We start from the raw sequence: 19,476 nt of genomic DNA, 5'->3' as shown, positions 1-19,476 counted from the left end.
TCAAAGTCAGTAGTGGAAAAATACTCTGTTGAGCCAAGTGTGGCATAAAGCTGCACCAAGTCACATGTTGCTGATGTGAATGGGTTTGTAAATCCACATGAGCCCAGTTAAGCATTTCAGTGTAACAAGAAGATCAATATCATGTAATCCACCTGTCAGTGTTTTTATGTTTGGCTCAATGAAGGTCTGGTCGATGAGGTGAAGAAAAGTCCGTTTTATGCGAGACTGGCTGAATCAGTGCCACAGACATGTTTGTATAGCAATACATCGCCTACCAGCAACTTTAACCAGATGTTGTGATAGCTCTGTGCCTGTCACAGCTCTTTAGGCGAAGCAAAGAGCTGTGGGAGTGATGCCACAGCTCTCACCGAATGTTTTTCTTCATATTCCTACATATTGCTGACTTATAAATTGTGAAATTAAAGCAGCCATGCTGTCTAAAAGCAAAGGTGGTGAGGCAGATCAACAGGCTCGAAAAGGCTCAAAAAACCGAATCAAGCAATAAAAGTTGAACCAATTCTTTTGTAACAGTGTGTATTACACTTTATTGTTTATTTATGATCTCCTCAGAAAGATGCCATAGTAACATACTTAAAATGATTTTGGTGACACAAACATCTGCTGTAATTGTTAAGGCAACAGGAAAGGAAAGACACCTTCTGGAATAAAAGGTGATTTTCTAGCCGTAAACCAATAGTGTTTCACAGTGTTTCCAACCGTTCTCAGGAGCGTCGGACTGAGAAACAGTTCGCATACGCTCAACAAATGTTCAGTTCCACTAGTTTTTTGCTAACTCTGCTGCTACTTTGGAGGAGCTGAGTGGGGCAGGTGATGGAAGGGGTGTTCTGTGAAGCTCAGCTGGAGATTGCAGCTCCAAGTAGGAGCTTTGTGGAAATTGTTGGGGCTTTGTGGGGGCAAGCATTCAGGCACCGCGAATGGCTGCAGGGGGAGATTAAAGGATTTCTCAAACATGGATGAAAGAATCAAAGCAACACTCCAGGTATGTTTTTGATGGAAGAATAACATTATAACACAAAGCTCAAAAAAGTTTTAAGCTTTTAATTGGAAATGTTTTTATCCAGCTTTTCGGCACCACTTTTAGGCATGTATGCTTGCTCACATATTTTAGCGCTCTTTATTTGGAATCTTTGTAGATCAGGCCCCGAGTATAGCTTTTGGGAAAGGTATTTCAGAGGTACATTTGAATGAACTACAAAAGTACTATATCAATATCTGCTGAGACATGAGACCAAGGTGTTTTTTTTTTAATTTTTTGTCATGCATAGTGCTGTTTGGGTAAAACCAAAACAATTACATTGGAATAAACAGCTGCTGTCAAAGCACAGTGGTGGAGGAGTGAAGGTTGAGGCTTGTTTTACAGCTGCAGGTCCAAAGTGTCCTTCTGCCATTGAGTTGACCATAAGCCTATCTGCTCACCGAATGTCGTCTTTAATCAAATATAAAGTCTTCTGTCTCTCGCATTTTTAGGTCACAATCACCTAAAAGTCATTTGGACTTTTATGTCAAAATGAGTCATAAATAAGAAAAATAATCAGTTGTACAGAACAATATGTGAAAAGAAAGACATAAATCAAGGTGCCCTGAAGGCCCAGTCAAAGTCCAGACCTCAACCTGATTAAAATGCTGTTGTGGTAAATTGCAATGAATTCATGCAATATTGAAAAAGGAGTGGATCAAAATTTCTCCTTGACATATACAATTTTACTCCGTACAAAAAACGACTACAAATAGGTATTGCTTCTGAAGGTGAGTGTAGAAACTGTTGAATCATGGGGTAGTCTTGGTTAACACTTGACTCTGTTATTTGAATAAATAATGATAGTGACGAAATCTGTTTCTAGATCAAACCCTTAACTGAAGCAGAGTTTAATTCTTTGGATGCAACTCTGTGTCTACTCAGTGTACCATTTAGTTCTCTTTTTTTATCATATCACTGCAGTTTCAGCCCACTCTGAGCAAATATTATGCTGAGGAAATATTTAGAAAGAAGCAAGATTTGAAGTTCATGTCTGCTCTTCTGCAGTTTCGGAGGACCAAGATATAAAAGCCATTGGTGATAATGTGATATTTATTATTGGTTAGCTCAATTTCACATGGATGTATATTTTTGGCCTTTTGGAGTAAAATTTTGGAGATCATAAATGAGTCCTCTCTGACAGCCTTGTTGGTCTGAATGAATTTACTTCTCTCTCGCAAGTATTTTTGTGGATGAGCTGAATGCCAGACGCAGTGTTACTTTGTTCACTGGTTTCTATTTTTTCTTGGTCGTTGGGTAGAGTCATACTAGCTGAGCATTGCTCTGGGATCCAGTTCCACATATTGAAAGTGAGGTTCGTAAAAAGATTTTGGCCCAGTTCTCTGAAACTTGCCCCGAAGGTGAAACCTCATCTCTCCATCTTGATGCCAGTAGGCAGCTGCTAGAAACCTCTCTTGGACTGCACCAATGCAATCATCTCTGCCACTCAGTTGAAATATTTTTAATCGCAATGTCCTAAAAGCTTGGTGCACCTATTACATTTCTTATGTAATGGGTGCCAGTGGTCTGATCTCTTTTTTTGTCCAGCTGGATAGAGGCTTGCTGGTCAGAAACCTGTAATTTAATTTGTCTGAAGAAAGGACAAGAATGTAGCTACCAGTCTGCAGTTCTGATCGCAGGTTTAAATTGGCCATAACTTGTTGCTACTGTAGCCATGGTAACTGCCGGTTAGCACTGCCTCAGGGGAGGCTGAAAATGTAGAAAAGCCAGAATGTGTAAGTGTGTGAGTTTTTGTTTCCGTTGTAACATGTGCAATTCATACACTATAATGATTATTTGGCAAGCGTCCACGTTCCAGTTTACTGCAGTAATATATAGCCGCCCCCCCAGAATACTTTCACATTGTCTTGTTATAGTGAAAAACTCTATGTGGTTTATTGCTGTTTTATGCGCCAGCATATAACTGCAAAGTAAAATAAAAATTATACATGATTTAAAAAAATGTTGACAGGTGAAGTCAAACAAATCTGACTCTATTCTATTTCCTTAAGTAAAAGTTATTGCTACTAATTCCTTTCAAAGGAAGGCTGGGCAGCCTTTTGGAAGAAAAGCCCATGATAAGTTGGGAGGAGTTGCAGAGATTCTTTGCTCAGGTGGGAGAAGCTGTCCATAGGACAGCATCACTCTAGAAGTCAAACCTTCATGGTACTGTAGCAAGATTTAAACCCTTATTAAAGTGGTACTATTATGACCTTTCCTGGCACATAGTGCCATTTTGTAGCACTATCAAGTAACTGTGTAGGTTGTTATAAAAATGCTGTACATGTCAAACATAACTTGACAGGTGATCATCTGAACACCTACAGGAACTGGGTTCTTGTTTGATTGGGGACAGATCTGGGACTTTGAACATGGTCAATATAGTCCTTAGACAGGTGGACATGTTTTGTATTGGTGAAAAATTGAAAGAATATAGAACAGTGTGGTACTACCAGAAGAAAGCTAACGTGTCTCTTCACAGCATTATTGGTCATTTTTATCCTCTTTCCACATGATGATAAAATGTGGTGATTAATGCAGAACAGCGAGCCATCACTGAAAACAACAGGACCTCACTCGCCAGTCCTCCCCTTTAAGCATAGCCATCTCTGCTTTGCTCTGCACATCATGGGACAGGGAACCTGCAGCAAGGCTGAAGCCAGTCACTGAGCCACCCTGTGGGTGAGACGGGGTGCTGTAATTAGTCCAATATCTGTCTCCAGATGGCAAAGTGCAGATGTTCTCTCATGCTTGGTACACAATATGGCAACCCTTATTCTAGTATGGTTATCTTAAGTAACTGGAATCTTCATCTCCACCGGTTCTAAATAGTGATTGATAATTATTAGTATATTTTTATTGTGCAAAAATTTTTGTTTTTTTTAAATAGTGTGATTAAAATTTTTGTCAGGGCAATTAACACGTCTTCAATATCATTGTGATATTCGTGGTAAAGATTCTTATTAAAAGTGAAGCCAGAAGATGACTTTGTCCTCTCAGATGCTAAAACCAAAACAACCCTGCCAAATTATAGAGGATCACTCCACTTATCTTCATCATCTGGCTTCGTCTGGTTGAACATGGCCTGCTTCTGCATATGTTGGCCTGTCTCCATCTGAGTGCTCATGTACCTGGTTCGGATCCATTGGCTGAATTATTGATGAAACCTTTTGATGTTGAAAAACAGATTGCGAGAGACCATAAGAAGGCTATGCCAATACAGAGAAGAATATTCTGAGGACAAGGAAGCCCACACTCACAGAGGAATGAAGGAAGAGCAGGAGAGGATAGGAAGCAGTAAGAGAGGCGAGATCAGAGCAGAAAGAGCGAGGTTAAAGAAATAGGAGCCTCCCTGGATGAACTCAACACGGATCAGCAACATCAGATACTTTTATTTATTCAGATGCTTCTGCACATGTGAACAGGAGCCTCTCTGAGGCTTTGCTGAAACAGTAACACTCTAGGCTGCCTGCCATTACTTCCACCTCACACACAGACTTCACCTGTATTGGCATGTCTGTGTTTGGCGATGGGGGAAAAAACATTCAGCTTGATGCATCAAAGTAATGTTTAATCTGGATTTAAAGTGAAAAAGGGTCTTTTTTCACAGAATTTTTCCAGTAAACAAGATTTAAATCACAAGGGAACATTTTTCGTAGCTGCATGCGCACAGCCCCACGAGTTAATATTTTGTTGAACCACCTTTTCCTGAAATTATGTATCTTTAAGTCAAGTACATCTCTGCCAGTCTTTCACATCTAGGCAGACCTTTTTTATTTTTACACGCTTGCCAAATTGCTCCAGATTATGTATAGACTTTTACTGGACACACATGAATATCATTTGTTTTTTTTGTTTTTTTTTTTGCTACCTCGATAGTTACAAGTCTTCCAAAATCGCAGCTTTGATCATAATGTGAAATTAGAAAAAGTCAAGAGACAAAGAGCAGCACTATTGGAGTGAAGTCGTGATTACTGGGTAATTAAACAGATCATATTTGAAATTTTAATTGCAAACATTATAAAGGTATAAAAGTATTTTCTCAATTTGAAAATGTAAACTCTTGATATTTGGCATTTTAATTCCTGCATATGTGCTGGTGTGAACTAGAGTAAATCTGCTGGATATGAAGAAGAGAACAAAAGTATCAATGTCATCATGCCAGTATCTATGCAACAGTAACAGATATTTAGATTGATCTGCTGCTAAGCCCTATTAAGCACAACGCCAATATGTCATACTTTTGTGCATAAAAAATCCAAAATGACAAAGTGGAAGGGGTATGAAGACTTTTACAAGACACTGAAAATTGCAGCCCTGTGTTTTTTTTAAATGTCACAGTTATAATGCATCTGGGCAAAACCAGAATTAGAGGTTGGAGAACGCTGATAAAAACTGACTCTTAGATTTCAGCAGGAAGACTCCAGTCAAACCTCGATGTTTTTGCTTTAAATACCTTTCAAGAACTGTGAAGCTGCTGTTGCGATATTTCTGGTGTGCAGTTGCCAAGGTTACTAAGTGTGTGGTTAGTGGAGTAAAATCTGCAGTGCCAGGTCCAAGGTTTTGTCCAGTTGCCAGCTGTATAAATGCACCAGCTTGCTCTTTCGACTCCCCAGTGAGCTAAGGAAGAGATTCCCTCACCTTTCACCTGTCCTTCCAGTCTTAATCCGGTTCCTGCTGTATTTTGAAACAGTCATAAAAAACAGCTGGATAAAAGTTGATGCGCCAAGAATATTGGGAGGAATTGTGGGCTTTCGTATGGCGATCAGTAATAAATGTAGGTAAAGAGGCTGAAATATTGATGGAATCCTAAAGGCAGGGTGATGAGTGCATGAATGGGTCAGCTTTTGCTTGGGATGATACAGGCTGACAGCAGATGTGATGTGATGGCAGATAAATTCCTGAATCATTCGTTCAGAGCTCAGGGGAGGCACAGATGAATAATGGCCTGACTCCTGCCTGCTGTGTTGCTGTGGTGTTTGTATTGATTCCATTGTTGCTGATGAACTAATACAGTGCTTGTGTCTCTTTGCTGTGTCTGCAGTCGATGCAGTCTTCCAGAGGCTCCCCCTGGCTGAAAAACCAGCAGCAACAGCACCATGTCCCGTGTCTCCTCCACCCCCAAACGCTATGCTGGCTCCTCCTACACCAGCCACTATAGCTCCTACAGCCCCTCTCTGACCCCGGGCCTCAGCACCTATAGCGAGCGGGACAGGCTGTCCACCTACAGGTCCCCCAACTCCACTTCCTCCTCTGGATACTCGTCCAGCTACCTGAGCAGCTCCGCCGCTCGCAGCCGCAACTACAGCGCCTCCTCGGACCCCGATCGAGACCGGGGTCGAACTGTCCCTCGCACCGACATCCTCGGGAGTAGCAGCAGCAGCATTAACAGCCGACGGAGTGAGAGCCTCAGTAGAACCCCCGTCAAGAGCTACGGATCGTCAGGTCTGAGTGGGGGTTCAGCCTACTCAGGCTACAGCGCTTACCAGCCCAGCTACCTCGCTTCTTCACCGGCGGCCTCCAGCATCCCACTCAATAGAAGAAAGTCTGTTTCCCAGAGTGACCTGAGCAGGGACTTGTCCTCCCTGAGCCTCAGCGATGTGTCCTCCTCCTCCTCCACTCCATCCTCCTCCACCAGTGCCCTACGGAGCTACCACAGTCGAACTAAAGACGTCCCCGAGTCGTATGACATAGGCTCCAGACCGGGCTGCTCGAGCCTGTTGCGGAGCTCCACTCAGGAGGCCTTCAGTAGCAGCAGCATCAGCAGAGCATATAGCTCCTCGTCATGGGAACCAAGCAGCAACGGGATGTCTGACACCCCGAGAAGGAACTCCATAGTAAGTCCTTTTTTTTCTTCTTCTTCTGCTTTTACAGAAGAATCAATAAGCAGCTTGCTTATTGATCCAGATTTGATCAATAAGCAAGCTGATGGAGGCTGAATAGAATCCAAGCTGCGGTATTTGCCACCGATGTTGTCTGCCCAGGTCTGCATTTGTTTCATTGAGTCCCCGGGTTGTAAGGGAAATCTTAGTGTACTCACATTGCAATTGATAGAAGTGTTTCTTGACCAGGTGGGGGCGCTGTTGGTCAAATTACTTTGAGTTTCCTTTGAATACCAAACATTGATTTACTTGACTTTCTATGGAAATATTTTCAACCTCTAAATAGAAAGTCCAGATTGTCCTGCCCCTCTATATTGTATGGAGTAATTGAGTGTGTAAGTAGCTTCAGTACACATAGTGATAAAATGACCTCTTGGACACTTGATGCCTGTTAAAGCTAGCAATTATCTAACTCTCTACTTTCCCGAGTGAGCTTGGTCTATAGGCCACCCTGGCCTCACCGAGTTCAGTATTTATGATTTTCTTTGGCAAACATAAAATCAGTCCCACAGGGTGGCAACATTGTACATGAAAGAGTTGGAAAGTATTTTTTTTAATATAACAAATATTTTTTAATGATTATTTTGTATGGTTTTTTTTTTTTTTTTTACATAACTTTGTTATTGTTATTTAGGGATATCATGTGAGCTTATGTGAAAATGTACCACACGCAACTGAAATTCATTAATGTTTACTTCATTTCTTTGTTTGGATTTATCTAGTTTCATCTCCAATGTTTTCTTGAGATAAATATATCTCAAGTATAGATAGATAGATAGATAGATAGATAGATAGATAGATAGATAGATAGATAGATAGATAGATAGATAGATAGATAGATAGATAGATAGATAGATAGATAGATAGATAGATGTTTGTGTGTTCTTATTTATGTATCATGTGATTGCATGCTTTTATTTGATATTTTAATAGCATATTTCCTTTACCTTGGAAGTTGTTACTTTCTTAGGTTTAAAGGCAAGATTTTGCAAGTATATTAATGACTTTCTGTCTAGCCATTAATTGAACAAATTCAATTCTGGGTAATGTAGTTTGTTCTGTTTTATGGGTAATGGTTGCCCGGTGAGGGAGCTGTCTGGTCTATTGCCAGTGTACTAGAATTGATATGTTTACATTTGAGCTTTGCACATTCTAAATAAATGTTGTTGACTGTCATGTGAACTAAGAAATATCACCTGGTCACCTGGTGGTCTGTGTAAACAACAGCTCAACTTTAGGCTTCCAGCATGTATTCAGAAGCAACACAGTGTGTAACAGAAACCTAGTGTGGTTTCCTTGTTGAGTAGCTAACAGTGTATGATGGTCCTCATAGAAACTTGGTAACAATCAGAGCTTCAGACAGAAACAACCGCAAGTGTCAAAAGCATGGGTTCACCGTACGTCTGTGTGTAGTGCAAATATATGGGAGACACTGTGTCATGCAGATTAAATGAGTGGTTGTTAACTGTGTTCTGTCCAATATGCTGTGCACTGTCCCACACTGATGAATGTGCTGGTGAATCTGAGGACACCAGTGGTAGTTGCTGCATTGTGTCTGAAGAGCATCTATAAGATCTGATCAGCCACTGTACGGCTGGTTTCTGAAACCAGATCACGTCAGATCAGACATCTCCAAGCAATATATTGAAGCTGGTTTATTGTCTGGGTTTCAACCTGATTGTGAAGATTCAGCTATTTGTCCTATTTGAGCCTGGAATGATTCTTCAACAAGTTATTTCAGCTAATCTTAATTGTAAGAACTATGTGTTAACTAAGAACTGTGTGCAACACAATTTGTTCCTGGTGGAACTTGATTAAAATGTTTATCGAGCTAACTGCATTTGAATCAAAATTCTATATAAGTGATAAAATAAGCAATATTCTCGATTTAATTTGGTTTAATAGCTCATTAAGAGGCCACCACAGTGTTGAATCAATGACTATTAAGGGAATAAAGGCTTAATAAAGACCTTAAAGCTCAAGAACATTCAAAAGCTATTCAATAATGATCATAAAAAAGTAATCTAACATAGAAAACTCCATTGATAAATTTAAACTGTTATTGTCAAAAGAAACAATAAAATTAGCCAAACAAATACACTTTTTTTAACAATTACTAATATTAAACATTTCATTTACTATGAATGAGTGGAAAGCAGAATAATGTCATAAACCTTAACAAAACAATTAACTTCCTGTATGGGAACAGGCAAAGAAACAATGGCAGTCGCAAACTGGCCTAAGCAGGGTTGAGAAACAATGTCATGGTCAGCTTACCTGGACTTCTCTGGAAAGCAACGTCTCTCCTGGTAGCTCAGTCCATGCCCTCTTTGGTCAGCTGGCACAGTAAAAGGAGTTTGGTTCACCATATTTCAATAAGAGGGGGGAGTATTCCCCTTACTGAAAAAAATATTTTGCTGCAGATGGCCTTCATCCAAAAACTTCCAACTGTGCCCTCTCTCAGGAGGCTTCTCCTTGATTCTTTGTCCTTGTTGTGCTTCACACCAACAGGTGAACCTCACCAGCTTATTCAAGTCAGTGTGCATCTCTCCATGGTGGTGGATTTGCTGCTGCAGGACATATGAGCACCAGACAGCTGTACCACATATTGTTTCTCAGCCAAGACCAGTCCAAAATGTAGGGGAATTTTCCAAAACTCTTAACAGCTACTTAGATATAGTCATTGGAAAAATGACTTTGTCCTTTGTGGATTTTTGCACCTTAGCAAATAGGTTCCAATTAAAAACCAAAAAGCACTTGGATCAATTTCCCACAGATATTATTGTAGATTGTGTCATGTTCATATTCCATACCAACAAATGAAATTATGTTGTTCAGTTTCAACAGGAGCACACAGAATAATAGTTTAAGCCTCATTGTAGTCAACTTGTTTAAGACACAAGGTACAGTCGAAAACAGCTTGTCTTTTTCAACTAATTACCATTTAGTTTATAGATGCAACTCACACAGGGGTAGATATTTAATACATTTTAAGTCGACTAATCTCACATGAATTAGAGTTGCTAATCCAGACGCTCTCCACTAGCAAAATAGTAGTACGAGTCTCCTGTCCATAAGAAACAGGAACATTTTCCAAAGGCTAGTTATATGCTTTAGTATATGGTGACAAATATTAAAATAAGAATGTAAAAAAAAGAGTAGTGTTATATTTGCTTTCAGATTCTGAACTGAATCTGAAATGAAAAATTAAAGGATAGTCCTCTTTCTTTATTATTCCTCATTGGTAGCAAAATAGCACCACACAATGCTTCCACTACCTTGCTTGGCAGTGAACATTCTTTTTCTCATTGTGTCTAAACAGCACAATCCTTGTCTTGTCTGAGCAGCAACCTTTTGTCCATGTGAACAATTATAAATTACCATGACTGATAAACCCATTTCCAATCTTGTCCAACCAGATTTTCATGGTTCAGATTTTGTTCTCTTCTGCCTTTTTTTTAATGCCATCTTGCCATCTAAGCAGTTATCACCTGTCCTAAATCACTCCTGCTGTGTGCATCGACTCCACCTTCAGTCCATTCTCCACTTCCCTTGTGCAGTATCCATATTTAAACTCCTCCATCTCCATGTTTATACCACTAATACGTAATAGATGTCTCAATTTCATTCTTCCACAAAAATAATTGAACCGAGTTTATCAACCACAGTTTGTGGAATACATGCTATTTCTGTTGTTATTTTTTCCCACTTTCCAGCAACTGCAGTCCATCTGGTGATGCATCCATACAGTCGTCCTCCCCTTATTAGAACATGAATGTTTACAGCCACATATACCAGGATTGAAGATTATCCTAAAATAGGTTTGGCAGAGCCAGGTAAATCCAATCCTGGTGGTTTCTTAGAACTTTGCTGCGGAAAAACAGCAGCTGCATGTGCTGTTGTGCTTCAGTGATGAGTAAGACAAAGTGGATGACACAGCTATCTTTGGTTTTTTTTCTGCAGATTAATCAAATTCTCTGATCAAACCTGGTCAGAGTCCATATTCTTGTTGTTGCTTTAAAATTCTTAGAAATTTAGTAATGATTAGGTACAGCATTTTTACTCAGTAAACAGCACATTGTGAGTGTTTACGATAAAAACATGCAATAATCAGGTGTATAACAACACTTGTAGCTCACGAGACAAGGCAGTGCATAATATTGCGATCATTAGAATGATACACATTAGATTCACAAGCAGTGTACAACCCATGAGTTACAAACTGTGATTTAAAGGGTAGGAATCTGTGTACAACAATGGCAGCTCCTGAAGGCACTATGAAATGTAACAGCTCTTCCCAGGATCAGACATAGCACTCCCCTCCAAGAAATGTTTTTTTTTCCTGCGATGAAAATATTTATATAAAATATGATTCTTCCTTACACAGTCAATTATGAATATGGTTATGAGTTAACGACAACAAAAAAGACTATCGGAATTGGTAATGAACCTATAACCTCACTTGACATTCTGTAAGCAAGTAGGTGGAAGAGCCGGATTTCTTGGCGATTATGCAGGCAGAAAGACCAATTCTGCAGAAATAGCCATTAAGTCTATATGACGCTCAGAGAAGTTTCAATAAAACGTTTTGAAAACATGCATTCTGCTTGTGCTTAGGACTGAAACGACTCCTCGAATTATTCGAGTACCTTGATTATTAAAATTCCTCGAGGAAAATTTTTCTGCCTCTAAGCTTTGTTAATTTATATTTTATTATTTAGCGCACTGTGTTTTTGGCCGGGACATTATTTGCTGTGCAGGGCTCTCACTTCCGCCTATGAAAGCTAAACGTTAGCAGCATGAGGTCCAATTTTCAGTGTACAGTCTACCCGCTCACCTGTATAAATACACCTGCATGGCTCTTCCCCGCCACCAGGCAGCAGCTCCGGAAGGAGAAAAGCCTATCGTACATTAAGGATGCTTATTGTTCCCCTGAAAAACGACAACGACCAAGACATTATCATCAATCAATAAAATCCTCCCAGGCCGAACTTGAAAACTGGACGTTATGCTGCTAACACTTAGCTTTCGTCAACAACTCAGGCGGAAGTGAGAGCTCCGCGCAATAACCTGGCCGGAACACTAATTACCCGACTGGAGCACTGTGCGCTAAATAACAAAATAAAATTTAACGAAGCTTCGAGGCTGATACATTTTCTTCGAGGAATTTTAATAATCGAGGTACTCGAGGAATCGTTTCAGTCCTAGTTGCACATATCACTATGTTGTCAGCGAGAACTAGGAGACAGAGCTCTACCAGGTTAATCACGTGCTGCAAAGCACATACGAGCATGAACACCTTTATTTGATTAGCAAATACGGGTACATTTGTTGATATGTTGATATGTGTCTTGGAAATTTCCAGTTCATCGGTGAGCTGTGAGTTCATCAGTTTCTCTTGAAAAACCTCCCTCAGGAACAGTAACAGGTTCAGTTGTACCACTGATCTAATAAAAGAATCTCTAGGATCCTGGATCAAAACAGAATTTGTAATATCTTCTCCCTCTACCACAACAGGTTCATTCCCTATTGTGAGATCGGACACTAAGTGAAAAATGTCCTCTCTCTTACCTGCCCATGAGTTTTGTCGTTGAAGAAGGTTTGCATTGGTCTTGTTTTGTTTCAGAAACGAGGTCGTCAGTATACTGCATTTATTAGGCATACTGTTGGTGACTGTAGAGTATATTTAGTGTTTTAAAGAGAAAGGTGTGAACTTCTGATCACTTCACAGCACCCTTGAAAAACTGGGAAGCTACAGAAAAAAATCTGCTTCCTCCACTGACATACAGTAGATTTTTCAAGTCACCCATATCTCGGGGATGCTTCAAAAGCTAACAGTACTTCACCACATAAAGTCACATGCTGACGGCAATAGACTTTCCCGAGACTTGGCTTTGATGAGAATTGTTTTACCCTTTTAATACTATGAGATCACATGTCACAATGTCTCATTACACTGTTGTATTAATAATAAATGTTTATTAATGACATGTATTTAGACAGTGCAGTCATTGGAGACTTTGATTCAGTCTGATAATAATAAAAATTTGTGCTACTTTTGGGACCCCCTCATAAATTTGGCTACATTTATTTATTTATTTATTTTATTTTATTTTATTTTATTTTTGCTTGTTTAGAAAATACGTGATTGTAATCAGTTTTGAACATCAGATCAAGAATTTTGCAAACCGACTTTCTTCCTTTAGTTTGCACTGCCAGGCAGTAAGACTAAGGTGGCTTAGCTGGGTGTAACTTGTCTTGATTTTTTTTTAGCCTCGTTTTGATTGTTTGGGCCTTGTGTCTAGACTTTCTGTTGAGCAACATTAACAATATATTTAAACTGTCTGACTCTCCATTCTCCCACTTGGTCAGACAGCTTATGGTTTGGTTGAGGAAAGAAAAGCCACAATCTGGCTCATGTTTGAGCCTTTCTTTGTTCTCAGGCAAAGAGGGTCAACATTTTATTGGCTGAGTTTTGTAAGCTGTTATTGTGAGTCCATTCGATTGGGTTTGTAGGTCAGAGTGTAGACTGTCTGTGAGGAAACCTTACACTTACATAGCTGAGTAGGGCTTTGCACAGCGCCACTTACTGTGTGTACCTGTACGAAGATCCTGATGTCCAGGGTGGCACACTATTGTTCATACTGAAAACATAAAACTGCAGGTTCCAAGTTCTATTATTACACAGAGTACTACTTACACATCTACACAAACTCCATCTAGTTCATTCCTAAACTTATTTTCAAGTCCAGGGTTACTGGCAAGAGCCTGTGCAGGACTTTCTGACTTCTCTTCTTCTTGTAGAACTCTACTTTTCCTGTCAGTACATGTGATCCTGACAGATGTCTAAACATCTTGAAGTCACTTCATGGGTCCAACCAAGAATTTCTGTCACAGGGCAGTCTACTTGTGCACAGCTTGTCTAGCAACCAAATTAGGCCTGTTATATCACCCAGAATCGCCTGGCTACAATGTTGTCAAGGACTGATGAAGGTAGATCAGTGTAGGAAAATCTTTGCGTGATGGCCCAAGGATTTCTTTAGTACTTATCCAGACTATCTTAGTGCAACATTTGTGACAAAAACCCCAAACATAATTATAAACCATTTGGCTGTTTTGCCAACCCCAGCAGATGTCATAAAGGTCACCATACCAGAAAAATCGGGTCTGCTTCTTTAAATGAATCTTACTACAGTAATGTCAGCTAAAAGGCCCAAGGAAATGACTTTGGGCCTTTTAGTTTACAGCATATTCTGTCTAGGAACTATTATACCGTCAGTAATACAAGTTTTAATATTCAGAGTTGTGTTTAAACTTTTTGTCTCTCTCCGCTTCATAATTAGCAGATAAGGTCATTATTTATAATCCAAACAACTATTTAAAGAAAGAGATGTTATAGCAAAAAATCCTTCTCTCTGAGGAAGAGTTCTGACCTAAAGGACTCCCTCATATTGGGACTTTCAATGTACCAGAGTGAAGCATCACAGAGCCTTCCATAAATGACTGTAAAATATGTTGATCTCCTCAAAAAGGAGTCTGTTGCTCATAACCTATGGGATGGACTAACAGAGTGGTATATTTTTGAGACGTTGAGGGAAAACAATAGCAATTTTTACATGTAAAGCTCTGGTCACTACTCTGTGTTTGTGAAGGCTTCAAAAGCAAGGAGGAGACTGTATGGAGGTTAACAACAAGGTCAATTACAATGTTAGTTTTCTTCCAAAGAGAATTGTGTGACTTTTTGTGGCTATAATCTGTCCTGGATTTTGATAGTATATATCGAATGAAAGTAGAGTGTACACATGTACATATTTGTGAAATATTTTAAAAACCATGCACCATTTTATAAATATTTAAATTGCAATTTTTGGTTGTGATATGACGAAATGTGGAAAAGTTTAAAGGGGAAGTCAACGTTTCCATAGACAGATAATGTGAATATATTGGGGAAAAGCATATCTAGAGGCAATGTAGTCTGACATCTGTTAGATAATACCACTATGACCTGCTTCTTGCGTCAGATATCAAACCAGTCACAGACTCTTTGCCCCCTTCTGATGTAGTTTTCCAGCTCAGAGATTTAGACATTGGTCTTTCTCTCTCTCTTTCTGCCTGTCTCACTCTCTCCTCCCTCTCTCCCACAACCCGCTGATAGAATGTGCTCCTTGGTTATTTATTGTGTACACACCAGAGCCACGGTCACAGTCTTGTTGCAGAGTACATGCTGCACTTCCTTCACTTTACACATGAGTTCCACTAAATCAATGCACTCTCACACACATATGTTTGTTTTATTGAGAGTTAGATCATGTGATTTATTCATGCAGGGTAAGCAAAGCTGAATAATCATACTGGGGTTCCTGGATGATCCCAGTATAATCATCCAGTCTTACTGCCAGGAACTGAGAAGGGAGATACAGCATATTCTGTTGATTTCTTTCATTAATAAGAATCATTTATAGGACAATTTTCTGAATCACCAAACCTGTCTAAACACCATACTACCGGTTGTTGAAAGTGAAAAGAGAACACCTAATGAAGACTACATTTCAGCCAGGAAGGTTGGAATAGGGCCTCAAGCAACTCCAAGTTTAGAATTCAACATGGCTGCATGTAAAGGTGTTAAAGGTTAAAGGTGGCTTAAATAAACTATAAGCATTTCTGGTGGTATCTTTAAACCATTGGAAAATGTAATGATATTATACACCTACATACTTCTGAACATGTTCCATTTGTATTTTAACTAATAAGGGCAATACACTATTGTCAGCTTTGTTTGGGATAAGCAGTAAGCCACCACAATTATTAGCCAGCCCCATTGTTTTCCATCTTGCAACTATGAGGTTACCAAGTAAGTGTGACGTTATTCCTGTCTCTGAGCTCTTACCTCTAAGATAAATCAAATACGGCTTTAAAACGCAAGTCCTTCTGACTCAGATCCAGCCTCTGTCACCTTGTCTCTTAACTCACTTGTTTACTTGCTAGGGAAAATTTGAGCACTCCATGATACTTTAACTGAGACATATTGATGAGTGTCCTCTTGAGCCTGGTAAACAAGTTAAGAGACAGCTAATATTTTTTGCTGTTTCATCAATGTGTTCTGGTGTCAAGTATACTGTGTTTTCCAAGTTAACCTTTCGCAAGAGCTTCTCCTATGTTCAATTCACACAGAAAAAAGTTTAAATTGATTATGTTTAAACTTTTTTCTATTTAAACTGCTAAATTTTTAACCCAAGCACAAAATTTTTATTTTTCTTATTTGATACATAATGAGTTTTCTACAAACAGTTTTTCATTGGTGGTTGACAATCCCATCATCTAGCATATCATAATTGCCTTTCTTGTTTAACAATAGGAAAGGACATAACATGGGTTAGGTGGCAATTAATAAGTTTTTTTAAAAGATTCAAAAAGTTCCCCTGACCTGACCAATGAAACAACAGTGTGTTTTTTATTTTGTGGAGGATATTTTGATTAAATAATATTCCTTCAACTATAGGAGATAAAATAGGCCTTGGGAGGGGAGCAGCGAGTAATATATGTTGCTTCAACTTCCTGTTAAACAATGCCTCCGGTTTTGGACAGCACACTATGCCTTTTAAGAAAATTGCATGCAAAGTGTCAACAGTTCTGTTAAAACCATTCATGGCTAAAGGGCACACAGCAGTTGTCCCAATGCACCATGATGCTCCTAATATGAGTCCCCTTAAAAGGGCAGGGTAATTCTTTGGTCATCAATCATTTCTAATCACAGTCAGAAACGGGAATTTGGAAAATATTACTTTTTCCAAAGTGTATTCCTTATCTTATTGTCTAAAAGTAGTTTCCTTCCTTTATTATGATTTTCCTTCCTCACTTCCCTCTTGGTGTCCTTGATTACTTCAAGTGTACATTATACCATTGAATACCGTAGTTTATTTTTTTTTTCCATGAAACTTATAATCTGGCAAATTAAATAAAATATTCAATTATTGATTTTGCATATTTGATGATTTCTCTCACTCTTTAGTGTCAAAGATCTTAATAAGTAAAAAAGTTTTGTCCTTTATGTCTGGGTAAGAACAACACCTTCAATAGTTACATTTAAAATGCTATGAACCTACAGTGATACAGGCTGTTTGTTCTTGGACAGTATTGGAACAATGATCAACCTGTTATTACAATAGCCTGAAATAAACTCCCACTCAATTCGTGCTATTGTTTGGCCAACTGATGAGTCACCAAAGTCTGAAAAAAGACTGCTTCTCGAGATGCAAAGTCTAATTTTAAAATCACTGGACCCGTCTATTGTGCCCAACATTTAACTATTCTGTATGTTCTCATGGTTCTCCAGGGGTGATAGAGGTGAAACTGGTGGTACTGAAGGTGTCTTCAGTAGAATTCATAAATAAACAGAGCCAATGATCCTTAGAGCTGATCTGTCAAAAAAACAAAAAGATAAGAAGTTGAAGAATTGATCTCTACAGCAAACAGATTCTATTCAGATATGAAGTGTGGTGGGGAATATTTAACTGTTATACAGAATAACCATTGAGTTACTGATTGTTAGCAAAGCAAATGGCAAAATACTGTATGTTTCCTCAAGCACTAAGAACATGTTCACAAATGAATCATACATGGATTTGTGGGTGGTAGATATGTATTAAGATTCAAATTGCTTGAGTACTAATAAACCCCTTGTAACAGAAGCTTTCATTGCAATTCAAACATATGGCAGTCATATTGGATTTTCTTATGTCTGGATTGGTGGTTAAAATCCATCTTTCCATCTTTGAATTCTACCATTTTTGTGGGCTTGAAAGTCAAACATTTTTACTTTAAACTTATTTTAAACAAGCAAAAGTATAAGAATGTTATTGGTGTTTGTATAACAACCTGGACCTATGTAGAAAAAAAAAAGTAATCTGAAGAAGAATGTCCAGCTATAACTTCAAGGTCAAGACAGTTTAGTTGTGCATCAGGACAATAATTCAAAGCACCCCACAAATTCCACCTTTACCTAAAATAAAAAAATAAAAAACTAAATGAAAAATCGGAGTAACTTTGTGAAAATCCTAAATAAAGTTAAGCATGACCTTACACATGTCCTACAAATCCATCTATGGTGCCTAAATTACATAAATTTTACAAAGAGAAGAGGGTCAGAATTAACACTTTTTTTTTTCTTGCGTTGCTTTGACTGTTGTTTCCACCAAGGGCACAACAACCTGTAATTAAATTTTGGGGCCATTAACTGTTTTCAGAAAGAGCCATGTTGATTTGTAAAGATTTCATTCATTAGAAAATTTAACCATCTTACAATCTACTTTCTGTTACTGATTACTCTTGATTACGTACTTCAAATTAGATAAAGTGAGTCTTCATCTAATACAATTTTTTTTGTTGTTCTACATAAAAGTATGAAAACAGGCAAAAAAGAAAGAAATTGAGAAGTTTTTCACAGCGCTGTCCCTTGTATGACTTTGTCTTGGTAGCGCATTTTTCTATAACAGTCGTTTCTGCGCTCAGCCTGGAGGGGATGAGTAGTCTCCTTGGACCCAGCATCAGTCCATCAGCTCATGGAGATGATATGTGACGTCAGGAGCATGTCCGGAGGCGGTCTCTGACGTTTGTTGGAGGCTGACTTTAAAGAGGCGGACCTGCAGTCCTATAAAACGGAATCAGAGCCAAATACGCGTCTATTGCTATTTCCAGACCAGCTTCACTGAATGCAGCCGTTCAGCGAATGATACAGCAGTCTGTCTGTCTTTTTTGGACCTATTCTCTGGTTTACACGTTCCTTTGTACCTCTGTTATTATAGCGTAGGGACTGCTACAGGTTCTGTGTGTTTGGCGTGATTTGTGACGTCTGCACGTAATGTTGGTGAATGAATGAAAGTGAGCCGCCGGTGAGTTTTTCATTAAACGTGTGAGCGTCGCGAGACCAGACAACGACAAGCAGCGCAGTTCCGCTGCCGCTTAAAAACACGAAGCTCCGGGAGAAGACCTCTGTCCCCACGCCGGCATGCCGAGCATGCGACAGTCCTACACGGTCACAGTGCCGGAGGAGCCTCCCGCAGCCGCCTTTCCGTTTCTTAAGCAAGAGATGCGCAGGAAGGGCAGCATGTCGGGGTCGGTGCTGGTGTCAACGTTCGTGGGGCTCCTGATAAATCAAGCAAAGGTAAGAGGGGGGAAAACTTCACACGCTCCGCTCAACAGTAGGGAGAATTACCGCTGCTTTGTGTTGAGCTGTTCCTATTTGTGAGTTCATAAGACATGTCTTATGACTGTGTGAAATATGTTCTTGGGTAATAACTCGGGTCTCGGCGCACCAGCTGGCTGTAGAAGCCCACTCATTTCTCACATTCTGTTAGGCTGAGATTCGTGTGTGGAGGTACAAACTTTGGTGTGCCGTGCATGTCACTAGGTGTGAAGTAAAGTCTGGTCACCAACACTGGACATGAGAACGTCATGGAGTCAGTTGAACTCACAAGTGAGTCTTTTTTGCAGGGGTAAGCTGCCCTGAGCTGTTCCAGAATCAGTGGGCCTGCACAGGCAGGTCACTGCTTATATAACCGC

General features: G+C 39.4%; 1 protein-coding gene across 9 annotated transcripts in view; it reads left to right on the top strand.

Moving 5' to 3' along the window:
• Nucleotides 1-19,476, top strand: part of usp2a (ubiquitin specific peptidase 2a) — a 42,030-nt gene that overhangs the window by 6,242 nt on the left and 16,312 nt on the right. For 7 of the 9 annotated variants that reach the window (XM_055028785.1, XM_055028779.1, XM_055028784.1 and 4 more), the window contains one exon: nt 6,081-6,873. In XM_055028785.1, the coding sequence (XP_054884760.1) occupies nt 6,136-6,873 (738 nt within the window). In that variant the 5' untranslated portion in view covers nt 6,081-6,135. Of the gene's footprint in view, nt 1-6,080; nt 6,874-18,602; nt 19,079-19,476 lie in introns of those variants that run through there. The other 2 variants (XM_055028787.1, XM_055028786.1) reach the window with 2 other exon arrangements.

The sequence above is a fragment of the Poeciliopsis prolifica genome, unplaced genomic scaffold, assembly GCF_027474105.1.
Source record: "Poeciliopsis prolifica strain line A6 unplaced genomic scaffold, Auburn_PproV2 SCAFFOLD004, whole genome shotgun sequence".
Classification (NCBI taxonomy): domain Eukaryota; kingdom Metazoa; phylum Chordata; class Actinopteri; order Cyprinodontiformes; family Poeciliidae; genus Poeciliopsis; species Poeciliopsis prolifica.
Note: the sequence above shows the minus strand (reverse complement) of the source record. Positions and strands in the feature narration are given on the sequence as shown.